The sequence below is a fragment of the Panthera leo genome, chromosome C1 (assembly GCF_018350215.1).
Source record: "Panthera leo isolate Ple1 chromosome C1, P.leo_Ple1_pat1.1, whole genome shotgun sequence".
Classification (NCBI taxonomy): domain Eukaryota; kingdom Metazoa; phylum Chordata; class Mammalia; order Carnivora; family Felidae; genus Panthera; species Panthera leo.
The window spans coordinates 82,971,169-82,998,663 of record NC_056686.1 but is presented as its reverse complement, the minus strand read 5'-3'; the positions used below and the strand labels follow the sequence as shown (position 1 = coordinate 82,998,663).

Below are 27,495 nucleotides of genomic sequence, written 5' to 3'. Positions count from 1 at the left end.
AAAAATAAGACACTCCTTTAGGTAATCTAAATAATATTTGGTAGTCAGGATGAAGATACAAAATATAAATAAGGAAAATGACAATTTCAAGGAACCCAGAGCTCATCATATTGAGGTACCAGAGATGATTTAAGGCTCAAGACAATATTAGAAAGAAGATCTTATCACCTGTCAGCCCCAGAAAGTTGTCAGTTAACCAATATTTCCTTTCCAAACTGACTTTTATCATGTGCAAATTTTGAACTCTACCCTTTACTTTTTCTATCACTTGGTTTCTGCTGATTCATACATCTGGAAATTATTTCCATCTGAGATGTTCAGTAACACTTGAAACAGGGAATTTCTTAATTGTGCAACCTCTTTCACACATTGCACAATATTGATTGGACCGCAGCCACTACATGCCTATACACACACTGGTTATCGTGACAACCAAAGTACCCCCAACACTTTGTCAAACTCCCCTAGAGGGCGATATCTCTCCTCCCCACACTCCAGAAAGAACTACACAGGGCAATATGAGCTTTCTGCCTCTTCTCTGGCTAACAAATGGCTAGCTGTCATAATATGGAACAAATAGGAGTTGTTCTACAAATATCGGTTACAATTCACATCACATTTCTTTGATTAAATAAAAATAAAGAGACCAAAGCCTTAATACATAATCTAACAATAGTGTTCCTAGGTATTCACCAAATCGACTTGAAAACTATGTTTGTATAAAAAAATCTTCACATGAAGGACACGAAAAGATGCTCAATATCATTAGTTACTAAAGAAATGCAAATCAAAACCCTGATAAGATATCACTTTATATCCATTAACATGTGTGTGTATATTAATTAAAAAATGGACATTTAAAGTATTGGTGAGGATGTGGAGAAATCAAAACTTTCATTGCTGGTGGGAATTTAAAATGGCACAACTGTTTTGGAATAAGAGTTTGGCAGCTCTTCAATGAGTCAAACATAGAGTTACCATATGATCCAGAAATTCCGGTCCTAGGTATATACTCAAGATGAATGAAAACATTCATTCATACAAAAACTGCACATAAATGTTTATAGCAGAACTATTCTTAATAACCAAAAAGTGGAAACAACCCAGGTGTCCATTAATAGATGAAGGAATGAACCAAGTGTGCTATACTGATATAATGGAATATTATTCAGACAAAAAGAGGAATTAGTATTCATACATGCTACAACATGAATGAATTATGAAAACATTATAGGTTAAAGTAGTCAGACAAAAGGTAACATGTATGATTACATTCATATGAAATGTCAAGATAGGCAAAGACATAGAGACAGAAAGTAGATTAGTGGTTGCCAGGGTTGGGAGTAAGAGAGAATAGGGACTAGGTGTCAATGGTTACACTAAAATTATTCAGGAATTAGTGGTGATGGTTGTCCAACATTGTGAATGTACTTAAAAATACACACACACACACACACACACGCACACACACACACACACACACACATGAAAGGATAAATTTTACGGTGTATGAATTATATCTAAATAAAAATTTTAAGATAAAGCCCAAAATAAATATTGCACATAAATGTTTATACAAGCTTCATAATCACCAAAGCTGGAAGCAATCAAGACGCCTTTCAGTAGGAGAAAGGTTAAACAAACTGTGGTATATCTAAGTAACAGAATACGATTCAGTGATAAAAATAAGTGAGCTACAAGCCATATAAAAATATTTATGAATCTTACATGCATATTACTAAGTGAAAGATGCCAGGCTGAAAAGGCTACATACTATATGATTCCATTTATATGACATTCTGGAAAAGGCAAAACTATAGAGTTGGTAAACATGCCAGCAGTTATGGGTTCTAGAAGAAGAAAAGTTTCAATAGACAAACTACAGGAGATATTTTAGGGCAATTAAACTCTTCTGTATACTAATAGTAGGTACACTACATAATGAAATTGTTAAAACCCATAGAACTTTATAGCATAAATAGCAAACTTTAATATATACAAATTAAAAAGAAATAATTTAGGAAATTAATAAATTCCAGGAGGCAATGCAAACTATGACAAAAGAATCTAATTGTATTACAAATACATGAAATAACCTCACTGAAGGGAGTAGGGGGACAGGTGCTGACCAAAGCAAAAGTGGAAATTCGTAGTCTATAACACTAAAGGCGAAAGTAACTGTATATAAGCATTGTAGTATAATTGGTAAAATTGCTTCCCATACAGTTTTGGGGTAACAATTCTGGTACTGCCATACATGTACACTGAAACTGAATAAGTAAGTAAGGATTGTGGGAACCAGATTTCTTACTATTGGCATAGGAGGTTACAGAAAAGGAAGGAGAGAAGGTTAGAATGATCAATATTGTAATGGATTAGAGATAGAAACATTAGTAGGAACTCATTTAATTTTATATAGTCACAGATGAATACATATGAAAATATTTGTAGACATTTACATATGTAAGGGTTAGCATGCACACATATATTTTCTTGTTCTATCTGCTGAGAAGGCCTAGAAATAATGACACTCTACTAGCAATAAGTACACCTAGTATACAAATCTTGGTCTCTAATACCATTTTCCAATAAAAGGAACTAGGGATCCTTGGAGAAATGATTGCTTCCAGAATTGGTGCAGGGAATAGAGTTTGGAACATCTTGTAGTGCCAGAAAGTGAGAAAGTGCTAGAACACATACACATACATTGTTATTAACTGAATGTTTGTGTCTCCCCAAAATTCATATATTGAATTCCTAATCCTCAATGTGATAATATTTGCAGATGGAGCCTTTGAGAGATAATTAGGTTTAGATGATGGTGGGGCCCCATGATGGGATTAGTATTTTACAAGCTTGTGTGTGCTCTCTCCCTCTCTCTCTGAATCTCTCAATCTCTCATTCTCTTAATCTCTTTCTCTCTCCACCATATGAAAATATAGTGAGAAGGCAGTCATTTGTAAGCCAGGAGAGAGCCTTCACTGAAAAACTGAATGAGCTGGAATTTTGATCTTGGACTTCCAAGTCTCTAGAAACACGAGAAATAAATTCCTGTTCGTTAAGCCAACCAGTCTATGGTATTCTGTTATAGCAGCCTGAGTGGACCAATGCACGCGTGCGCGCGTGCACACACACACACACACACACACACACACACACACAAATGGTATTTCAAAGCAATCCTGAAAAAGTTCCCAATCTCTAATGCTGGAGCAATTTGAGCAACAAAATATATAAAGTAGTAGTGGACTATAACCCAAAATACAAAATAAATATCCATTATATCCATAATATAAGTAAATGATTGAAGAAGTAAATACATGGGGGAGAATTAAAAAAAGAGTTCCCATGCAGAAAAATTCCAAATAATTTATATAGATTTTCAACTTTCAAGGAGGGGGAGCATAACTCCCTATCCTCTGTTCCTTTCCTCCTATCCAAATCCTGTCTCTTTATTTCAAAGTATAGATCAAATCCAACCTTCTTTTATATAATTCTCTACCTGTTCACTCCTCCATACAACCATTGATCTTTCCCTTTTTCAAGCAAGTGTGAATTTCTCATAGTGATTTCTTTCCAAAAGAATAAGCAAACAACAACAACAACAACAACAACAGCAACAACAACAACACACATGGTATGGAAAGAGAGAAAGAAAAAAAAGAGTAACTTTATAGTGAAGAAACCTGACAAACACTATCTCAGCCATGTGATCAAGTTTAATATCAAAAGTGATAAGTCACATGGTGGATAGCAGATACTCTGATATGATGCTATGAGAATGGCACTTTACCTTTGTGGTCTACTTACCCAAAACTCTTAACCCAGCGTAATCATGAGAAAAACATCAGACAAGTCCTAATTAAGGGACATGCTACAAAATATCTGGCAAGCGCTCCTCAAAATTGTTAAGATCAACAAAAATAAAGACAATCTGAGAAACTACCAGAGCCAAGAAGAATCTATGGAGATATGCCAGCTAAATGTAGTATGGTATGCTTGATGGAATTCTGCAATAATAAAAACCATTAGGTAAAAACTAAGGAAAGATGAATGAAGTAGGACCTTTAGTCAATCATAGTGGACCAATATTGATTCAACAATTTGGCATATGTACCATACTAATATAAGATGCTAATAATAATGGAAACAGGGGTGCCTGGGTGGCTCAGTCAGTTGGGCGTCCAACTTTGGCTCAGGTCATGATCTCACAGTTCATGGGTTTGAGCCCCGCATTGGGCTCTGTGCTGACAGCTCAGAGTCTGGAGCCTGTTCCAGATTCTGTGTCTCCCTCTCTCTCTGCCCCTCCCCTGTTCATGCTCTGTCTCTGTCTCAAAAATAAATAAACATTAAAAAAATTAAAAAAAAATAATGGAAACTGGATGTAAGATATATGGTAACTCTCTGAACTATCTTTGGAACTTCTGTATATCAAAAACTATTCTAAAATAAAAAGTTTATAAAAAAGTTTATAACATAAAAGAAAAGGCCAAGCTTGTTTCATACCATCATTAGACTGATCTTCCACTGTATGCTCTATTATTTTTCTTAGAATTCCTGTCCTGACTGCATAAACCCTTCGATGGCTGTGGCTCCAATGTAAGTTAACCTTCCTTTTGCCTGGCTTAGCTGTGAGGGGCATTTACCAAGATCCTTAAAACAGTGGAAATTAGTGCTCAGTCTTCTTAGGAACCCATGGAGGCTTCTCCTTCTAAGAGTCTATATACTCCACCCTATGGAAGCTGCACTCACATTTTTCCCCACCACTCCTTCCCATTTCCCACTCAGAACTGAGGACCAACTCTCACTTTCATCCCACCTCCAAAACGTAAGGTTTCCACTATCACTGCCCCTTTCTCTCAGAAAATATGGATTCATATCTCAAGAAGCGCTTATTCATTTAAAAAGCCTTCTACCAGAATGACATCATAATCTATTTATCTATTTTTGTTTGATGGGCAGGAGGACTGGAAAATAACTCTTTAGAAACACAATGATAGGGCTTCCAGGAAACAGATGAAGGGAACGTAGAAATGACATTCACAATTAATGAGTCACCTTCCCCCAATAATTGATAAGGTGTTTCTTCAAAAGCAATAACCAAACAACAAATGAACAAATAACAATTCCCTGTCCTACCACCACCATATCTAAAAATACATAATTAAATTTTATTCCTGGGAACATCAGAACCTCTAAGTAAGACTCTAAGGTTGAGAATATGATTGGATCACATATTATTACAGGAGAATTTTTGCTTCATGATCCCAAATAAACACTGGACAGTCAGGCAGTATTAGATAACATAGTTACATGGTGTTGAATATGACTACCTTATACAGAAGAAACCACTCATGAGGACTTGGTCAGCAGGTTACCCAATAATATTTTGATAAATTGGAGTATATTTTTCTTCTCCTTTCCTCATTTGTTTTTGCCTTTCCTGTATTCATTCAGTGTGATTATAGCCTAAGATGAAGGTTGGTAAATAAAACATGAGTAAAAAGTTGAATTTTAGCTTTTTAATTTCAAAATCTAAGGTCCAAGAACAAGGTTATGCTACATCATAAGATTTGGGAGCAAATGTGATCCGTCAAGTTCTTCACTCCTCATCCTTCCTATCAAGGATGAAAAATTAGTCACTTGTAGGTTTCTGAGAAAAGAACATGATCCCTGCGTGTTTTACAATCCCTCACCCTCATCCCAGCCCTGACAAATTCCCATTGTGGCCAGAAGAGCAGAATAATGTGTTCTCTATGCCCCATAGAAGAAAGAGCAGGATGCTCTGGAGGCCTTGTCTTCAGGAAAGAGAAGCAGAATGTACTTACATATATGGACCAGTGAGCAGAAAAGATCATGGCCACATCATCATTCATTGCACAGAAAAATGAAAATGACCAAAGACCAGGTGTCTACTTTCCTGAGACTTTGGCACTTTATTAACCCCTTAGAATTTAGAAGCAACTCTGGGAGAAAGGGAGAAGTAGCTTTAAATTTGATGAGATTTTGACTTCTCCATTTGGTTAATTAAGGATTTAAAAGAAAAATTAGGTTCAAATTATAAAATAAAGTTGTATTTCTGGTGAACCTAAGTCTGAAGTCCAAGGTTAGTAACTATCACATTTTTATCAACACTTGAGAAAAGGGAAGAGGATGCCTTTCTTGATAATCCTAACTTTGAGAAACCTCTATTAAGTATAAAGCCAGAAGAATTATATTAAAGGAAGAAGTTGAGAAAGATTAGTTATATAAAATATCCCACGTGTTTCTTTACATTTCTAAAACCCTTGCAATTAGGCAGAGTGCTGTAACTTGTTCTGGCCATTGGACTATGTGTGAAAACGACATGTGTCATTTCTGGTTTAAGTGGGTCATTGCTCAGGTAAAAACTCCCTGCATCTTCATAATGTGCTGCAGTGACTGAGGAGGTCATAGGTTCTGCAATCAAAAGAAAGTGGAGCTTCTGGAAATCTAGGACCTACATTCTATATAGAGCAGATTGTCCCTGCCTACTCAAATAGGATATGTAGTATGAGCAAGACATAAACCTTTGTAGTATTAAGTCTCTGAAGTTTCTGTAGTAATTTGTTATTGCAGCATAGCCTAGCCTATACTTACAAATATATCATTGAATACTCAACATTTAGAATAACATGAATCTACTAAATGTCATATTTTGTGTTAAATAAAAGAAAATCAGATTATAAATTAAGGTTATTAAAATAATACCAGTTGTGTAAAACAATTGTATAAATTGACACAGATAAAAACACTGACGGCAGAATTACTAGTACTTTATATTTCCTCTCTTACTTTTTTGTTTTCATTTTTCTTATCACACATTTAGAGAAAAAAATAAAAATGTGGTAAAAAAATGATCACCTGGGGCGCCTGGGTGGCTCAGTCGGTTAAGCATCCAACTTTGGCTCAGGTCATGATCTTGCGGTCTGAGGGTTCAAGCCCCATGTTGGGCTCTGTGCTGACAGCTTAGAGCCTGGAGCCTGCTTCGGATTCTGTGTCTCCCTCTCTCCCTACCCCTCCCCCACTCATGCTCTTTCACCATCTCTCAAAAATGAATAAACGTTAATTTTTTTAAATGATCATCTATCCCTCAAAACCTAACTAGTAGAAAAACAAGATATGTATTATATGTAGTCTTAGGTATTTAATAGGAGGTAGGGTAAATTTTTTTCTTTCATATTAAAGCTAAGGTTTTCAGGGGCACAATCTCTGAATTTCCATGACTTGATAACTTTATTAAAATGTCAATTTGAAGCTACAAGCATTTGTTGAGCATTTATTCAGTCTTCTACAATGTGTATTGTATGTTCTTAAAGATAAGAAAGAAATAATCAGTTAATGGATTATTACATTAGAAATTCTACCTGGTGACAAAGACTTAAACGAGCAAGGATTGGTATACAATGGCACAGAAACACAACTCTCCTTCTTCATTCTACTATACATGTTAAGTAAAGTACAGAGTTGAAAGTATAAGCATAGTAATTTCTCACAGCAAATTTGATATATTGTGGTAGAATCTCAGGCTGGATCTTTAGGTGCTTAAACAGGATGACCAAATCACAGTATACTGGGATTTAAAGAGATTTCATGTAACATTAATTAAAAAAAAATAGGCTGTGGAGTTGGAAATATCTAGGTTCAGCCTGAAACCTTGATAATTCTGGCAGTGTGACTTTTGTCAAGGGACTTAAACTCCCGAAGGCCCAATTTTCTCTATTGTAAAACAAGCAACATAATAGCCCCCCAGATAAAGTATTGAATGAGATAGTGAATAAATACACTTAATGCAGTACAGTAATTTCTCAATAAATGGTAGCTCTTTTTATTACTCAGGCCAACCATGTAGTTTTACTCATGAAAAAAAAAAACACAAGTTCAAGGTTTGGGGAATTGAACAAAGTCTAAATTAACTCTTAATATACTTGAAAAATAGTATTCAATGTACTAAGTGCCCCAGCAAACATATAGAATTAACATATATGGGAAAATAGACTATGAAAGGTAATCATTATTTAATTTTCCAACCAGAGATTCTCAGAATATTCCTATACCTTTTGATTTCACTTTCTGTTTCATACCAGTCAGTCACTTCCTTTTTGATCCACTTTATCATGTCAAATGAATGGAAATTTCTCTGGTTGTAAGCTTTTGTTGTACCTTTCATGGTTTAGGGTAGATAGTACAGCAAATTATGGTAGGCAGTGGCAAAATAAGGACACTAGAACTACAGATGGTCAGGGAGAGTATTTCTAGGGTAAGAAGCCAGGTGAGATTTTGCAGTAAGAAGCAGGACATGGCTCCATGGAAGTAGAAAATGAAGAGAGAGAATAAGAATAGAGTTGTTGAACAAGAGTTATGGAGATGGTGACATTTTTTCTCCCATCTACAATAGCATTACTCACACTGGTAATCTATCTACTATCAGGTAACTAGAAACCAAACAAGGTCAGGGATGAGAAAAATGTACTAATCACATGAATTATTGAGAGAAGTATCATGGAGAGGGAGAATAAATGAGTTAAATGATTTGAAAGACTAGATTTGGTGTTGAGAAAAATGGACAACAATCCAGATGAGGACAACAATATAAGAAAAACAAGACTGAGATGAAAGGAGGCTTCGACTTGCATTTGGAGTAATGAGGATACTGCCCTAACTCTGTCCTTATTAGTATTTCTATTCTCCTTCAGGATTGTCAACACCATGGCATTTGAGAATGACAGGAATAGCTGTTTTATGACAAATGGATCTGACCAAAAAGAAATGAGTATGAGAGCACCGACATAGCTCACATATGCTACAAACAACTGTCTTCAGCCAGTAAGCCACCCAATTGTGCAAAACTCAAACTAATGATTGTGAGGTGAAAGGTTCTTTGTCACATTTCTGATCACCAAGGCTTTTCATGTTTCCTAAACTCTTTTCCTTAATATTCTACAGTGTGTTTATTTTCATGGCTATAAAGTTGTACTCAGATTTGCAGTGATATTTACTACCAAATTGCAGAGTATTTTAACTGATGTTAGTTCAAATCAATTCTGGAGAAACTTTCCAGCCAAGGGAATTGCAAGCTAGCTGGTTGACATTGGAGGTCAAATACTCCAGGGTATGGGTCTCAAATCACTTAATTCTTCACAGCAAATTAGAAATGGGACTCCAGCTGGTGCTAAAGAATAAGACAGACTTGCTGTATAAGGACAAGCTGCTGCTTGGATTTTGAGTCTTTATATTCCTAAAATAAAAAATTTGAAACTCAATTTCCCTCCCCCAATCTCATTCTTTCAGAGTAAAAGCTTTCTTAACAACAGCAAAAATCTGGCCACCTGATTTCAATACATAAATCTTGCCAAGGTATAAAAATAAAATACGATTTAAGCAGCAACCTGTAATCTCCTGTTGACGACCAGCTGTGCCTCCTATTAGTATTAATGGAAGTTACACAGCCATAATAAGAAGGAGGGGAAAATGCCACCTTATGCTTTTTGCACACCTTAACATTTTTACAGCAAGTCTGATTACAAGGGTTTACTTGAGCGCAATTAAACACTGATTGATTACTAAGTACAATTTGTATTCCAGGCAACATGCAAATGGCAATGAAATTCTCAGACAGGGAATGGAATAAATTCTTCTCACATCAGAGAGTGAATCACATTCTTTAAGCATAAAGTATTTTCTTATATGAAGAAAGGAGGCTCACCTATAAGTTTTTTTATAATATATTTTTATCCAAGACAATAAGCCTTGATTCGTTTTAGAAAGAATAAATGATATGATTTCTGCAAATTGTACTTCCCACTATACCTCCAGACTACAGTTCTCTTTCCATGACGGTAACCTATAAGGATGGGAAGCATAATATTCAGTCACAAATACACTGACTTTGGCTATAGTTGCAACTATAAACAATATTTTTTTCATCAGATTTTGCCATTGCAGAAATAATGTCTACTTTCAAATTGAAAGTGAAGTGAAAGGTTGATTTATTAAATGTCTATCATGTGCCAGACACTATTCTAGGTACGGGCAATACAGTAGAGAATAAAAAAGTCAACAGTCCTTGATCACAGTACTCATGATATGGAAGGAGAAGCTGACAATAAGCAAGTATACAAATACAGATATAATGTCACTGTGTATGCAGCAAAGAAAAATATTCAGAAGAAAGAGAATGACATTGATATGTATGTTTGTCTATGCATGTTCAGGAGAAAATGACAGAAAGAGAGAATTTACAGCTTTATACTTGCTATTCCCTATGTGTAGAATATCCTGATGCAACATTGCTGAATGGTCACCTGTTCTGTATCACGTTGGTGTTAATCCAAGGAAAAAGAATAGAAAGAGCTGAGAATTTGGTATATTGGACAAATGGTTAAGTCCAGAGTGGTTGAAGTGGCATGAACTGGAAAAGAAAGGGAGGGAATGAAATCAGAGATACAGGGATATTCAGAAAGGTCGGCCTTATAGACCATTCTAAGGAATGTGGAATTTACTTAAGTTTCAATGAGAAGCCTTGATATTTTTTTTTTATTTTTATTTTAGTTTTGAGAAACAGAGAGGGAGAGAGCACGAGAGGGGACAGAGGATCTAAAGCAGGCTCTCTGCTGACAGCAGAGAGCCTGAATGCAGGGCTCGAACCCACAAACAAGGAGATCTTGACCCAAGCAGAAGTCACTGCTTAACCGAGTCATCTAGGTACCCCTTGATAGGCTTTGAACAAGGGAGTATTATTATTTAGATAGATTTTAACCACCCATCTAGTTGCTATATGTATGTTAAAGGATACATTATAAATGTGATCTACCTTGGAATATGTATTCTTTCTTCCTGAAAAACTGGCTGATGTATCACCGTTTTCACCTCTTTAAAAATTTTTTTTTAATGTTTTATTTAATTTTGAGACAGACAGAGACAGAGCATGAGCAGGGGAGGGACATAGAGAGAGGAGTCACAGAATCCAAAGCAGGCTCCAGGCTCTGAGCTATCAGCACAGAGCCTGATGTGAGCCTTGAACCCAGGAACCTCTGAGATAATGACCTGAGCTGAATCTGGATGCTTAACCAACTGAGCCAAGTGCCCCTGTTTTCACTTCTTGACAATGGAAGGTAAAAGAGAAACTGCAGTTAATATTCTTATAATCAGATGTGTTTAAAAGTAAAAGCCAGAAATTGTTACTGCTTAATGTATTGTTGTAAGTAGCAGAGAAAGCTGGAAGAAAAGTAAGGAAAGAGTGATATCTATAAAACAAAAAACTAGGAAAGACAACTTGAGATCCTATTGTCCAGAAGCTTGCCTTTCTCTGGCAGGGATACATGGTTGTTTATGTCCTTTTTGCAGATTTCCAGGTATAAATGCTTAATATCTTACTTAGTAGTCAATGCTAATGTTTTATTACTTTGGTATAGAGGTTGTCTTTCTTATCTCCAATTAAACTGTCTCATAATTTATTAAGCCTATTTCCTGATCTGATGTCAAAGTAGAAAACAATTGCTTGCTGTTACTATCAAAAAAAGCTTATATAAATATGAAAAAATAAACTGAACTAGCTTTATCTTCTCTACATTAAATGATCTCAAATTCTTTCATCTATCTCTATTTTTATCACCTTAGCCACACTTTTCTTATTCTCAGAACAATCTATTTTCAAGTAGAATTTACTTCTTGCATCAATGCATGATACGAGCTTTTTAGAAATTCATGTTATATGTTTAGCAATTTAGCTAAGTTCAAATGATGGGAGAAAGATGACACAGTATTTAACACATTATATTAGCATGAAAGTTTCTAATAGAGCTCATCACCTAGGCATGGATTTACTGTATGTACCAACCACAAATATATGTATTTACTTAGGATATAGTTGATACAGTCATATCTGTTTCTTATATGTAGTCATGTATATGAAATGTTTCATATTATAGCACAGAAAAGCCATGATAGAGATAATATGATTTCCCATACATCAGGATTATTATAGGTCACAGACAGAATAGAATAGGATAGAATAGAATAGAATAGAATAGAATAGAATAGAATAGAATAGAAGATAGCTAGCTAGCTAGATAGACAGATTCTGTGGGGGATCACAGGCTACTACTATATTTAAGGCCGAATAACAATATAGAAGGTATATTGAGTGAAAGAGTCCTGGGCAGGCTCAGTTACCTACAAATCTTGTGAAACTATGGTTAATCTTACTAAGCCTGTCTTCCTTACACTGTGATAATTAACATCAAGTCTAATGCACTGTTTAGCAAAGTAGGAACTTTAAAAGTATCATTCTCTATGAAGAAAACTAAAAATGCACTTTATAAATTACAATGCACTTAAACTAAATCCACAAATTTCTAGTATTGTTTTAGTAATTCCTACAAAAAACTAGTCATCAGAAATTCCAATAAAATATATAAGAATGAATTTCTCTATGTTTAAATTCAGATTATTGTGATGATTAGATCAGAAATATTTGTGATGTCCTAGGTACACAATAGATGATCAACGAAGAGAGGTATTTTTATTAGCTCTAAGTAAAATTAATGATTAAGTATGCATGGTTCAACAGAGGACGCAACACAGCAATCAATGGTAGTTAAGACTAGTACAGATGGGAAGGTGGCTCTGTCCATATACTCTAGTCATTCATTATCCAGCAACAACTAGTGTGGGCCAGGAAAATCTTTCCCTAAAACAATAGTGGATGCCAAGATCCTAACCGCTCAATACAATCTCTCAGAAAGAAACATTTGGTGGCCTTTAAATAGAAAGTATGATGCCAAAAGAATGATTTTGGTTCCATATTTTTTAATCTCCAAATTGCAAATAGTTGTGTTGAAAATGTTTATTGACTGAAAGAGGTATTATATTCTTTAGGGGGCCAAAGTCAATCCTGAAATATGTTAATGTTGTTATATCCTAATGGTGTTGCTGAGGGGGACAAAAAATATCAGAAAGCCCTTAAGAAACAAACTTTTGTGTGTGTGACACAGATGGCTGGAATAAATTATGGGCTCAATAAAAAGCAGTTCAATTTAGTTTTAAAATCCATTTGGACATTTATCAAAGATCACATTGTGAAATGTATTTGCGCTACTTGGAAGAGTCATACTAATCAGCATCCCCCACCCCTCCACCCTACCCCACCTTCCAAAAAAAGGAAAAGAAGAAGAAAAAAAAAAAAGAGTGGGAGTTCTTTCAATTGAAGCCTAAAAGAAGACTGTTGAAATTTATGAGTTCAGTGATGACAATAAACAGAGGAATAGACTGAAAAGTATGCTGGGCGGATGTATACGTATATGCTGTATATGTATGTGTATGTATATGCATATGCATATGTACATGTATATGTATATACATACACGTAGACACACACATAACATCCAATGGTATAAACATGTAATATATTAGTTTCTAAAAGAATGTTAAAATATTTTATGATTGGTTATTTTGCCTAAGATACAAACTACCAATCATTCCCTTGCACTCTGCAAATTGAATGCAAATATTAAAAAAAAAGACAAAGAACATTTTCAATAGATGGAGAAGATAATGCTCAGAATACTTGAAAAAATTAAAATTTAATGAAACTCTTTGCATATGTTTAAGACATGAAATAAGGAAATGTAAAATATTTTCAAATTTATTGAAAATATTCTAAGTATTTTACATGGGTAATTATACTTACCAAATACTGCCAAGTGAGTTGCTAAGACAAGAATGAGAACAGAAAATATGTTTCAGAGTAAGCCTCTAGCTTAGAGTTTCTCTGATTGGCATACATAATAAATTTCAATTTTTAAACATCAGAAGATGCACTGAAGCAAGTGCTACTTGAAAAGTACACAGACGGCTGAGTTTTAGTTCATTTGTTTGCTCCATCAACATATATTAGAGCACACTTACCTATTTCCAGATATTATATAAACTGAAGGGTTCAAAGATCAATAAGATATAGTCCTTGCACTTGAACAATTCCTTTTAGTGGGGAGACAGACACACAAATGCATAATGTTCAATATTAAATGCTTGTATGGAAGTATAAAAGATGTTAAGGTATTATAACCTAGTAGCATTCATCCAAATATTTGTTGAGCATATACAATGTGCTAGCCATTGGTCCAGAGTGGGGATACAGCAGTGAATAAAAAACCCCTACAAAATTTACATTTAGGTAGGAAAATGTAGACAGTGAATAATCACATAATTAAAACAAATAGAATGTCAGTTTTTACGAAGTACTATGAAGAAAAATAAATCAGGAATGTGGGGATAGTGAATGTAAGAAATGCAAGCTCCAATTTTAAAAGTGGTGGTCATAGAAGAACTTACCAAAAAGGCGAATTTTATGTAAATCCTCGAAGCTGATGACAAGGTAGCCATCAAAATATCTGGTAGAATGTCACTGGAGGCAGAGGAAGCAAGAAGCGGAAAAGCCTGTGTGAATGGAGTTAGAGTAAACAAAAGTAGAGGAATTAGAAAGAGAAAATAAGCAGCTATATTATTTATATCTTACAGGCCACTATATGGAATTTTTTTCTACTGAGTGAAATGGCAAGCCATATAATGGGTTTGGAGCAAAAGACTGACAGGGTTATTGTTTTGGAAATTAAATCACGGAAATGACTATTTTGTGATAGGACATTATTCAAACACTCAGATTACTTTGTCTAGTTAGATAATGCTTAAGTAGTTCTCACTATTTGCCAGCTTCTATATCTTAAAAAATTTTACCCAGGACTATGATGGTGTTCATAATTCTATTTGCCAGGTCCCATAATGCTTAAAACTTTTCAACCAGGAATGTGATGATATTAATGATTATTTTCATATAATGGATTATAGAACATTATAGATAATTTTGGGTTCAGTTTTTCATATAAAATACTTCATATATAAATTATAGAGTGCCTAACATGTGCCAAACACCATAGCATGAATAATAAGGGTCTTACGTGCATATATACACATTTAAATTTATAAAAGGTAAATGTGCTTCTGTATTTGCTCATAATACAATGGAGTTTTAAAAATAACTTTTACTTTTCTTTACAATTAACTGATACATGTTTGTTACTCATCCATGTATTTTTAAACCCTATAATCTCATATGCTGTTGGATAGATTGTCAGTATCTTTGATGTTAATATTCTACTACCTTATTTCTAAACACTGCATAAAATTGAATGAAACTGAATTGTATCGATTCATTACAGTTGTTAATCAGTCACCTTTTGTAGGAAATCTATGTTAGTACCTTTTTATTTTTTCACAAAGAACTTTGGAATGAGCCATATCTTAGGTTACTTTTGCATATAGCATAGTTGTTCTCTTAAGATGACAGTATCAGAAATGAAGTTCTTAGGTCAAAGGAAATGCACACGTTTAAAGTTTGGCTATATATTGCTGAACTGCTCTACCTATATACTGTACCAAGTGTTTACTCATTTTGAATATTATGAATCTGTTAATTTTATTACACCTTAATTACTCCTTAAAATATTTTTGCCAGTCTAATAGGTGAAAAAGCATATCTCACTTAATTGGCATTTCTTTGACTACTACTTTGGTTGATAAAAATTTACTTATTTATTTATTTATTTATTTATTTATTTATTTAAACCACTTGTACTCTGAAGGGGAAAGGAATTGCCCATTAAGCTTCTTTATAAAAAATTTTTTTTGCTTTTAGTCTTTCTATACCCTCTGTCATAGTTAGAATAATAATAAATACTTGCTTCGTACATATTTATGTACCTACTATTACTAGGTACTGTGTTAGGCATGGAGCATAAAAGGATAAGGCACACTCAAAATCACCAAGGACCTTACAGTCTAGGGAAGGTGGTGATCATGAAAACAAACTACAAGAACAGCATGTCATTTATTATTCAGATGATTAAAAATGTATCATTATAGTTTTATGTTGGAAAACAGAAATAGAGACACGACACTGATCAAGAAAGAAGTCTTTTTGGGGTGCAGGTTTTTCTTTCCAGATTGATTAAAAACAGAGGGCTCTGCTTCGTAAATGTAACAAAATATTAAATAACAATGTCATTGATCTATAGTAGAAAATTCACTATTTTGGTTTCCAATGACAAGAATGATTACTACCCTGGCTAGCATGTGGAGGAAATAATGGAGCCCATCCCCAGAAATCGCTTGCCTTGGTGGATTTTAAAACATTCACCCAAGTGAATATATGAATATGCATTACACACACACTGCAATCAGAGTGATACTTCAAAAATACATATTTTATCATGTCATTCCTCTGCTTTAAAAAAAAAAAACTTCCATGGCTTCCCAATACTTATAGGATAAAATCCAAAATCCTAAACTAAGGCTTAAACACTGTATGGCAACATTTTGGGTCAAGCACAGCAAGTATTCACTGCCTCAGCTCCACCTATCAGAGCTTCTTTTCCCTTCTATCAGGACACCTCTGGCCTGGAAGCCTTTGCACAGGTTACTTTCTTGCCTGGAATTCTTTCGATCTCTTCCTTTTTGCCTTCTTAACTTTGTCTCTTAGATCTTAGCAGCAAGGGCATTTCCTCAAGAAGTCCTTCACTGATTTCCCAGGTCTGTCTTCTAGAACAGTCGTCTATTTTTCCTTGATATTGTTACTGACAGTAGATATTATATTATTGTATGATTACTTGACAAATGTTCACCTCCCTAAATCATCTGAAAGCTGCCTGAGCACAGAGCTCACTTCTAATTAGCTTACCATGGTGTCTCTGATGTTTTGTTGTTGTTGTTGTTGTTGTTGTTGTTGTTGTTATAACTAGTGCATATGGGGAACACAGTTATTTGTGATATGAATAAATGTATGAACAAATACAGAAATATTTCAGCACACTGAAATAAATAAGACTTTATTATATGAGTCAATTTTTTATGTTCAGACATGTGGATAATTAAGTACATTTTACATGCAATATATTCTATCTGTTAAGTAACTTACAGTGGTGAAAATACAGCTTAGTCCTCTCAGTAGTGGACTCTGACATAGCAATGTACATGCAGGAAGTTTATTAGGAAGCACTGTCTGGATGAAGACTTTGGGAGGTAGGAGATGAAGCAAGGTGGACAGAAGGAGAAATTGAACTCTATTGCAATCCCAACAGATGTCTCAGAGGATCCCTCAAGGGATCTCTAAAGTTAGGATGGCCCGCAAAGATGTCTTGAATAGAAGCAAGTGCCAGGCCTTTATCGGCCCACATCAGTCCTCATTGGATATCTACTACCCTGTGCAGAGGCATAATCTGCAGGTGAATGGCTCTTTAGTCAGGGGCAATTTCCAAAGAGGGACCCAGCAGAGATCTGTCGGCCACCAACACTCCTAGCAGCTGTGGGAATTAGTATCTGAGTCCTGAGTGGATTGGGAGGAAGGATGAGATCTGTGAGGCACATCACTGGTATCCACTACAGATGACCAAAAGGAACAATAGTGAGTAATTTAAAGCAAGGTTCTGTCTCAATCCCCAATACAAATATACTTGAAACTATGAAATAATACAATTTCAGCAAGAAAACAAATTGAAAACTTAAATGACAGTTGCTAGAATTACGGTGACTTTTGATGAGAGAAAAACAAGTCCAAAGAAAAGGCTTCGAGGTAATGAGGTAATTATTCATTCTAGAGGATATATTTTCCCCCACTTTAAGTCAGATAATGCTATCAACCTCCTATTCACACTACATTTTACCTAAAATCATTCATGGTCAATCACAGACCAATAACTTTTTTGTAGAATATGAGCACCAGAGGGCATATCTTTAAATTTTTAATATTTAACTAATACATGGCATTTTACAATTTACAAAATCACATACATCTTGACATTTAACTCTCATAACCCCATTCATGTTTAAACCACTTACTCAAAATCAGTACATGACAGTGTGTGTTTTAAGCTAGTGGCTTAAGGTTTGTGATAATAAGGGCAATGTCTTTAATATGTGCTGAGGTATCACTAAATGCCTATCATGGTGCTTGAAGCAATAGCACTCAATAAATAACTATTGAATAAACTTCTGAGAGGGATTAGTAGTTTCGGTGCTACCTGTGCTTTTTTATGGCATTATATATATGCACATATATAATATATATGTAGCACGTGTATGTGAGTGTGTGCTTATAAAGGACACATAGTATATGTAGTTGAATAAATTATACCAGGTTTATTACATATAATATGAACTAATATATACTTTAGGGTCTTTTTGAGTAGGAATACTAGAGGTTTTTGGACCCAACTGATTTTTAGTCATTATCCTCTTGGTCAGTTTGGATAGGAGTTAATCTGGCCTTAGAAAGTCAGATGGGGTAAAATAAGTCTCACGATTAAAGTCTCACTTTTTGGGAGAAAAGCACCTTCCAAGGAATATCTGGAAAAAAAAAAAAAGCTTAATGCTACGCTACAAGGGGAAAAAGAAAGCATATGGAAATCTGCATTTTTATTGTGTTTCTAAATTTGTGGTACTGTATAACTTTTCAGCAATGAAAGATGACTCATAAGTTTTCCTTCTGATTATAGTAATAATAATCATCATAATAATATTCATTCATGTAATATAAACTATTAGGCTGAAATGCATTTTCGTGAATTTGTACACTATTAGATGAGCTATTTCTCCAAAGCCTACAAAAAAATTAATGTGGAACACCTGATATTTGACTGTGCTTCCAGATGGAGGGACAGCTTGACAAATGCCATCATAATTTACAACTTTTAAAAAGTGTGGTGTGAATGCATTTGCAGTAAGCTTTAAACAGCTTGGATTATTTACAGGTACAACTGTGTTTAATGTGGAATTTCAATGGATTTAAAATATTATTAGATCAATCACTGATCACAGAATATAGGTGTGGCATGTGAGCAATATTATTAACTGGTTTAATTAAATATCTTAGAACAGGGTACATCTGTTTGGGGAGGTTGGGGTGTGATAAAAAAGCATTTGAACTTTGAATTTTGTATTTGATTACTGAGTGTCACTGAAGAAGCTCTCACCCTTGGAAAGACAGCTATTTTGAACTTATCCTATGGTGGGTTAAGAGAATAATGATTATAAAAAGCAAATATGGAAATAAAGTGTCTAACTCGTAAGGATAACTTGAATACTTACACCCATAAAACAACTAAAATATGGATTGCTAACTGATAAGACTTGCAGTAGAGTGCAATCTAAAAAAGCATATAAGTGTCTGTCTCTGGTGGTTAGAAATTGACTATTGAAGCTCTCAGGTTAAATTGGAGAAGGGATTATATATGGTATAATTATATATATGCATATATATATATCTCATTCATATTATAAATATGTTACCTATGTATGCATGCATTTACCTTTTTTCTTTCTTAAACATATGTGTCTGTATGTACAGACACATATAAATGTTACATACATTGTAATACTATCATTATACATAATATATATATTATTCATATATTATAATTTATGTATATTATATGATATCCCCAGGAGGACACAGATGACTTTGGAGGTAGCTAAGGTATGGCTGTAGGAAGATTCAGGAACATCTGACTTTGGAACATTATTTCATGAAAAGCAAAGTAGTTTGACATATTTTAAGTAGAAATTCATTGATATATATTGTGATTTACTTCTCAGGAGTAAGTGGGACATTGAGAAGAATACATGGTAAAGTGAAACTGAAGTTTCTGAAATGAACTGTTTAATGCATAAACCAACTTCAGGATCTACTATGTTCACTCACTCACCAATTATTCTTGGTCTCTTATGCTTCAGTCCTGGTCTAGGAGCTGACTATCCACTAGACAACAAGGTTTCTTTTCCTGAAGCTTACATTCTAAATGGAAGACTGATATTAAACAAGTCACACTTAAATAAATATGCAAATAAAATTTGATCAGGCTATGACAAAAAAGTAGGATGTCATAAAAGAGACAGGGTGGGTCTAATCTTGTTCATTGGGATAGTTCAGGGAAGCCCTCTCTGAGACCTAAAGGATGCTTAGAATGGGAAGAGTCCCCCAAGTGGAGGACGTGTGTAAAGGGAGGAGAAATGGTTGGAAGAAGGGAAGATTACTTCGTGAATGGTACATAAAGAGTCATGGCAAAAATGGCTATAGGTGAGGTTGGAGAAGGGCAGGGCGGGTTATTAAGATGTCACTAGGAAGTTTGTATTTACTGAGTGCAATGCAAACCACTGAAGGATTTATTCATTCTGTTTGTGTGTGCGTGTGTGTGATGAGTCAATACTTTTTAAAACTCAGTCTAGAGTGGAGAGGGGTAAGGTATGAGTAGAAGAGTGGAATACCACTGGACCTTGGTGGATGGAGTGAAGGTGGAGAAATGAAGACACATTCCAAGATCCTTTAGGAGGTCGAAGTTTGAGAGCTTGGGGATGAATAAAATGTTTGAGAAAACATGATTTTACGGTTTCTATGTAACTTTCTAGTTTTTCTTAGCAGTACAATTTGATTCAAGAAAATGTATCCATTCTCTGTCTAGTAAATTCCAGGCTCTGGAAGGTAATCTAATGGTTTGTTTAAAGAAGTCTTCCCAAATCACTCAAGGTAGTGAGCATTTACACCCCAGTTACCCTTTTCCATTTCTCTTATCTTCTAAGCAGACATCACTGTTTCTTACTATTTTGCTACTTGCTTACTAGGAGTATAATCTTCGTGAGAGTGAGGTATTTCTCACTCTAGAAATATAATCTAGAAGACGGATTATATCCAGAGTACCTAACAATGGGTACATTGGAACTGTTCAATAAATATTTGTTGAATGAAATGATGAATGAACTAATGAAAGAATAACGATATGGAGGAAATACTTGAATCCAAGGTGCTCACAATCTAGCCAAGAGGATTAAGAAGGATGGTAAAAACCTTACTAGAAGTAAGCAGGTAGAGTTATGGGAGAAGAGAGGAGGAGGATGTATTTATCTAACCGGGAGAACAGAGGGAGGTCTGGAGACAGATATACTCAAAGATGAATGTTTTCTGGATTGAGACCATCTCTCAATGGAAATCACTCCCCTCTCTCCAGCAAGCTCTATAACAAAACATAAAGCACTCTTCAAAGGAGCTTCACATTTTAGAAATATGTATCTACATATATTTAAGGAGTCGTTAGAATGGATTGTCCTGCAAAGATACAACCTTGATTTTGTACCACCTACAGCACTTACAGCACTTATTACTTGCCACTTCTGGCTGTAGAAATTTTGCAGCTCTCCCTCCCTGGGTCCTCTGATAACCATGTCTCCGCTCGTACTCCCGGATTTTGTCCACTGTCGGAAGACCCGCGCCCTTGCCTCCTCCCGCCTTCTGATAGATGAATAGAGGAACGTTTACTACCTCATCCCTGAGGAGTTCCAGAAGATGCAGCTGCCCATAAGCTAATGTTTCTGCACCTTGCGGGATTCGTGAGGAAGCAAAAGAAAAGGAGCAATTTGTTACTTAGAGCGCCAATTGCCTTTACCTTTAATCCTGTGGGTCTCTAACATCTGGCCCCAGCCTACCAAGCTCAGGCTTTAACAGTTTACAGAGCAAAGGTCAGTCCCGGGTGCGAGTTCTCGCTCCCTCCCTTCCTTCCGCCTGTGGAAGGAAAACAAGCCTCCAGCGTGGGGGATGGGCCGGGCTGCTTTCCCCGTCGTTCCACGGGCAGTGCGGGGCGCCTGGAGCCGCGAGGCCGAGCCCGCAGCCCCGCCCCAGGGGCGTGGCCTCCCAGCGCCAGCCCCGCCCCCTCGCCGCGGACCCTCCGCTTCCTATTTACTCGGTAGCTCCGGCTTCCCGTCACTTCGCTTTCTGACTGGAGCTTGAGGACGCTAGGAGGGTCTGTCACTAGGAGACTTCAGGCTGTAAACACTGCCATGGCCCCTGTGCTTAGCAAGGACTCGGCGGACATCGAGGTACCGACTGCGCGCCGGGTCGCCAAGGGCGGGAGGTGGGGGGCCCAGCCGGTGGGTGCTGGGGAGGCCGCGGCAGTCGCTCGGGAAAGAGTGGGAGACCGGGGAAACTTTGCCTCCGTGGGAGGCCTGCGGGGGAGGTAGAGGAGCAGGGAGCCAGAACACGGGCACGGGCAGCGGGGGACAGAAGTGGAAGGGTCCCGCGACTGGAGGGGGTGCCTTTTGGGTTGGGACCTGGCTGTTTACTTCGGAGGGGATTAAGGAAGCTTGTCTTGTCTTGCCCTGAATGGTGTGACTAAGAAGCACAAGAGTTCCAGTGAGGTGGACTCTGGAGGATAGCAGCTCCCATTTCCCACCCAGTCTACCCAGGCACTTTCCCCTTCTCCACCCCTATGCATTTCAGGGCACCTGTTTGCTGCCCCCACCTCCAATTGCTGAATCCTAAATATATGCAAAGGTGGGCTATAGAAATAAAGGAGATCTGTGTGTCAGCTATTCTAGCGTCCCTGCTAGCCATAGTAATGCTTCAATGCTTATGAAATTATTTAACATAGGGAGGAATGGAACAAACTGTTGAGAACACGAAAAATGCAGTGCTATCAGAAAAACATAAACAAGCTGTATTTTTCTCTCCTCTCAAGAGTTTTTGATTCTCTTTTCCACTCTGTTTCTGTAACAATTTCATCTTTCTTCCTGTGAAGAAGGTCCTACCTGAAATGACATGACCGTTTCCTTTGAATTCTTCCTAAGACCTTTGTGTTTGACATGAGAAGGATGTAATTTTAAACAGTGATTTTTAGACATACCCAATTCAGCGTTTGTGAGCTAAGATAAACTGCTTTTTAGTATTTTGTTGTGTTTTAAGGCTTTTCTTTATTTGAGTCTCCCTGTCCCATAAAATGTGTGTATATGTGTGTACGTGTATGTTTTCTCTCTTTTTTTTTTTTTATAAATGACAAATTTTTCTTTCCTCAGTCCTTTTCAGTGGCTTAAATAAAAGTTTAAAACCACCTGTTTGCAGAATAGCTGCTGATGCCACATTTTTCCTCTGTCATTGAAGTAACTTTGTGTTCTGTTGGGAGATGGTAGTAATGTTTTCTTCCAACTCCATACATTGGTTTGGGAAAAATCCATTTTAGTAATAAGAGTCAAATTATATTGTAGTGACCTCTCTGGTTAATTTACTTGTGGTTTCTCTTGTGGATAGTTTACTATTTCATATTGATCAGTAAGATATATTTAACCCAATATTTATTCATGTGTGCACAAGGTGAAGGATACTCGATTTATGTCACTGTCAAAGCCCTTTTTGGTCCTTATTACTTTGATTTAACCAAATCATTTTTTTTTAAACTAAGCTAAGTAGCAAACTTTTGACAGCATTCAGGCAGTACTGATTTTAGAGAGGAGAGTGTCAGGGGGCAGGTGGCCTTTGGCTTTTAGAATGGTATGTTATTTGCTTAACTGATTTCTTTCTCTGTATTTCTCTTGCAATTGTCTTGGAAATCAGTTCTTAACCACAGAACACTAAGGAAAAGATGCCAGTGAAACATTAAATTACTAGCTTAATCTCATATGTTGTTTGAACTAAGACCCGTTTGAGAAGTCCACGCCCTTACACTCACCTCAGTCTAACCTTAGTCTGTGGGGTTAATCTGCCTGATATTACTTACAATTTAGAACAGTGGTATTCAAGGCTTTTCAGGTTTTATGTAGTTCATATATGCAGCACATTTTAATCAGTAACCACTTCCATTATACATAGTATCTTCCTTTTCTCTCAAAGTAATACCTGTGATTCATGAGTTATAGTACCACCAGAGAGCATGAAATTAATCATTAAAATATAATGCAGTGAAGAAAAATACATTAAGCCTAAAGGAACACATTTAAGCATAGATGTCTCAGTTGATCCTGTTGATTCACCAAAGTTCATTTTTGTTTGAAGAATCAGAATGAATTATGAAAGCTCAGTTTTCTATCAAATTTGAATGCGTACATTGGGTTTCCTTTCCTTGAATGAATTCATTAAGACCATTGTCTAGAGACTGATCTGACTGTGACCATTGCTTTAGTCTCAAGTACATGGAGTAATCTTAAAAAAAATCAGTATGGAACAAAATACAGGTTCACTTGATAAATGTGAAAAGAACAGAAGGTGATGGTGACAACCCACTATAATAGTGATTTAACTTTCACCATAAGCTACCTACAGAATCTCAGGTTTCAGTGAGGCAGCCAAGAAATATCTCTATTTCTGAAGAAAAAAAGTTACTGAGGTAAAGTTGCCTTGTGTGTTCACTCCATAATGTCTAGCCTTAATTAAGTATCACATCAGGGTTTGAAGGATTGGGAGCATGAAAAACAATCAGAATGTCACCAAACCCCAAAAATGGAATATTTCAGGCTGAAAGATAAAGCACAACAATGATGCATTAGTAAGTAATAGATATTAGGCAATAGAACCTAGCTCATATACTCAAAAATTGTTGTCACTATGGTAATTGTAGAAGCAGCATGAGAAGTGAAGTTGTTTTGTTTTGTTTTGTTTTCCCTGATACATAAATGTGATTCAGACCCTGGGATCTGGAGCTAACTGGGTTGAGGTCTAGTTTAGTTCTTTTAAACTGTGACTTTAGGAGGGTTACTTGGCTTCTCTGAGTCATATTTTCATAACCTGTTAAATAAAGAAAATTATAATAGGAAATATAATAAACAAATGTCACAAGTTGACATATTCTTGTTAGGAAAAAGGACAAATATTAAAAAATAAAAGTATGAACAAATATCTTAGGAAAATCCCTGCCAATGAAATAATTAGTATTCTAAAATCATTAACGGTAGCTATGTGCTTTTGAAAGTCATCTTACTTTATGGGATTACATTTTGAACAAAGCTGAATTTTGTCAAGGATGACTTTTGAATACAAATTCTCCTGGGAAGGTTTCAGAGAAGGTGAATACCCAATACTGGTCACTTACCCTGACTTCAGCGGTACCTTCACAGTACTTCATTTAGTTTGAATTGATAACCAGTATAATGCCAATATCTGTTCATTTAAAAGCAAGTAAGAATAATTTTAGAAAAATGTAATTTTGTTCAGTGTCCTGTTCCTCTCCACTGACATGGATAATTAAGAGTAGACTATAGAAGTATAATTAAAAGAAAACGTATGCAGCTACAGGAAACCTTTAACTTTTTGAATAATAGTAATTTTGGTAAATATTTACAGCCAAACTCAAATGCTACCTACCACTCTAATGCTTTCACAATCACAAGTCAAGGTCCATTCCTTGAATTATCAGTTAGTGAGTGTTTCACATTTACCCTGAATCAGAAGGGATTTCAGTCCATTGTGTACAGAATCATAGTGCATTTCAAGTCAAACAGAAATAGTTTCTGAATTACTTATACTCTAGCTTCCATTCATTTGAGAATTTTCTATGCTTATTAATTAAGAAAATAAGTTACTAAAATCATGGACTTGGAAAATGGGAGGATAAAGGAAACAACTGGGAGAAAAGTACATTTTTAAGGAGCATTTTGAAAAAAGGGAAGGCAGGGGTTATGAATTAATTGGTAGAGGTGGGAGAAAATATTTCGGAATACCCTCTATCATAACTGTTTTTGTCCCTGGGAAGGGGAAGGGTTATGGATCCAAAGGAGAGAATAAAGATTCAACTTTGCAGAAGCTATGGATTATTTATTTATTTATTTATTTAAACTTTTATGTTTTTTTTATTCAGTGTATAAATGACAGTTCTTTCTTGTCTCCTTTCTTTTATTGATTAGGCACCACCAATCTAAGGAAATGCTATCTCGACTTGCTAAAGCTTTTAATTTTTTTTAAAGTTTTTAAATTTTAAACCTGTTCTGTGAGTTTGAATTGTTAAAAATATGCTTGTCCTCCCTATTTTAAACTGTCCTGTCGACCGTACTCAAAGTATTTCTCCTTTCTAAGAAATTAAGCTGGGCAGTAAAAATGTGTTTGATTGTGTGATTTGGGAAGATACTTCATTCCAAATGATAGCTCCTTGTAGTTTTTTTTTTAAAGGAGAGAATAAATTTATTATTATTATTATTATTATTATTATTATTATTATATGAAATTTATTGTCAAATTGGTTTCCATACAACACCCAGTGCTCATCCCAAAAGATGCTCTCTTCAATGCCCATCACCTACCCTCCCCTCCCCTCCCTCCCACCCCCCATCAACCCTCAGTTTGTTCTCAGTTTTTAAGAGTCTCTTATGCTTTGGCTCTCAGCTCTTTGTAGTTTTAAGGTGTATTTCTAGAGTTAAGCATGGCCAGATGTATATACTTCAGTATAGTTTTTTAAAAGAAATTATACCTCCTGCACATGAATTCAGTGACCAATTTAGCAGTTTAATTAAAAACTGTGAGATTAATGACTAATGATGACTCTATCACTAGGGAATTTTTTACGTTGGATCTGCTTAATCTTAATCATAGCAGATAGTGTTGTAAAAATATGTTGGAATTCAGTAGCCTTCTTTCTTACATTCTGGAAGAAAAATTCAGTTTTGGAAAGCTGAACATTTGCAATAAGGAATTGATAAGAATATGAAAAAGATCTAGGGCCAAAATCCTGAGAAAACTGGATATCTTTAAGCAATCATCTTTCCTTAACTATTTGAATACAGCATTTTACCAAACTCTGTATATAAACAGGCAAGAATGCAAGAGCTGAAAAATAGACCTTACTGTAAAGGTAAACCTATCTGATCATTGTGGGAGAATTTTTAATAAGCATAAATTTGTTATAAAATTAAAAACACTAAAATTAAAGACAATGAGACTGAAATAAATAAAGTTATAAAATAATATGACAAAGAAAATATGATGAGATTTGTTATGGTCCAGGCTTTAAGTGAAGCTAACGAGGATATTGAAAAGTAGGATTGGCCAACTTATTTTTCTCCCTCTTAGCTGTCTACAATGACAAATAGGAATAGAAGCCTGCAGTCCTTAAAACTGTAAGAAAATTTCAACATCATTTATACCCTGCCTTAATTTAAAAATATTTTATAAGGCATTCTAAGATTATAAATTTATATATAGTCAAGATTTTGATTTTCAAATGTGACATGTTTACCTTCAGGACTTCATTTGCTCTTAATCCTCTATATCAAGACAGAAAGTGTTTTTTGGCCTCAAACATCAATAGTGTGGTCATTCACAGATAACCTGGAGCCAGGAATACCACTAAGATAACTCTTAATAGGATTGTATATTTCCTATGGTTTATAATTATTTCTTCTTCCATTGCTTGTAATTAAAATGTTATGCTAGTAGGTGTGAACTCATTGTATTACTTTTCTTTTAGAATGTTCACTACAGATATCTACTTATTGATATAGGAACTCAGTACGTTTATTTAAAGTTATTTATTTTGTATTTCACAAAATCAAACCTCAATTCATGGTAAAAAAGAAAACATTGTATTAAACAGGCCTGGGTTCTAATCCTGATTCTCTCATTTTTTTTTTTTTTTAATTTTTGTGATTGTGATCAGTTCTTTCCTGAACTATCATTTCTTT

General features: G+C 35.5%; 1 protein-coding gene across 6 annotated transcripts in view; it reads left to right on the top strand.

Annotated features, from left to right (window-relative positions):
• Positions 1-21,776: 21,776 nt before the first annotated feature.
• Positions 21,777-27,495, top strand: part of DPYD (dihydropyrimidine dehydrogenase) — an 858,821-nt gene continuing 853,102 nt past the window's right edge. For all 6 annotated transcript variants that reach the window (XM_042952991.1, XM_042952985.1, XM_042952988.1 and 3 more), the window contains exon 1: positions 21,777-21,936. In XM_042952991.1, the coding sequence (XP_042808925.1) occupies positions 21,898-21,936 (39 nt within the window). In that variant the 5' untranslated portion in view covers positions 21,777-21,897. The remainder of the gene's footprint in view (positions 21,937-27,495) is intronic.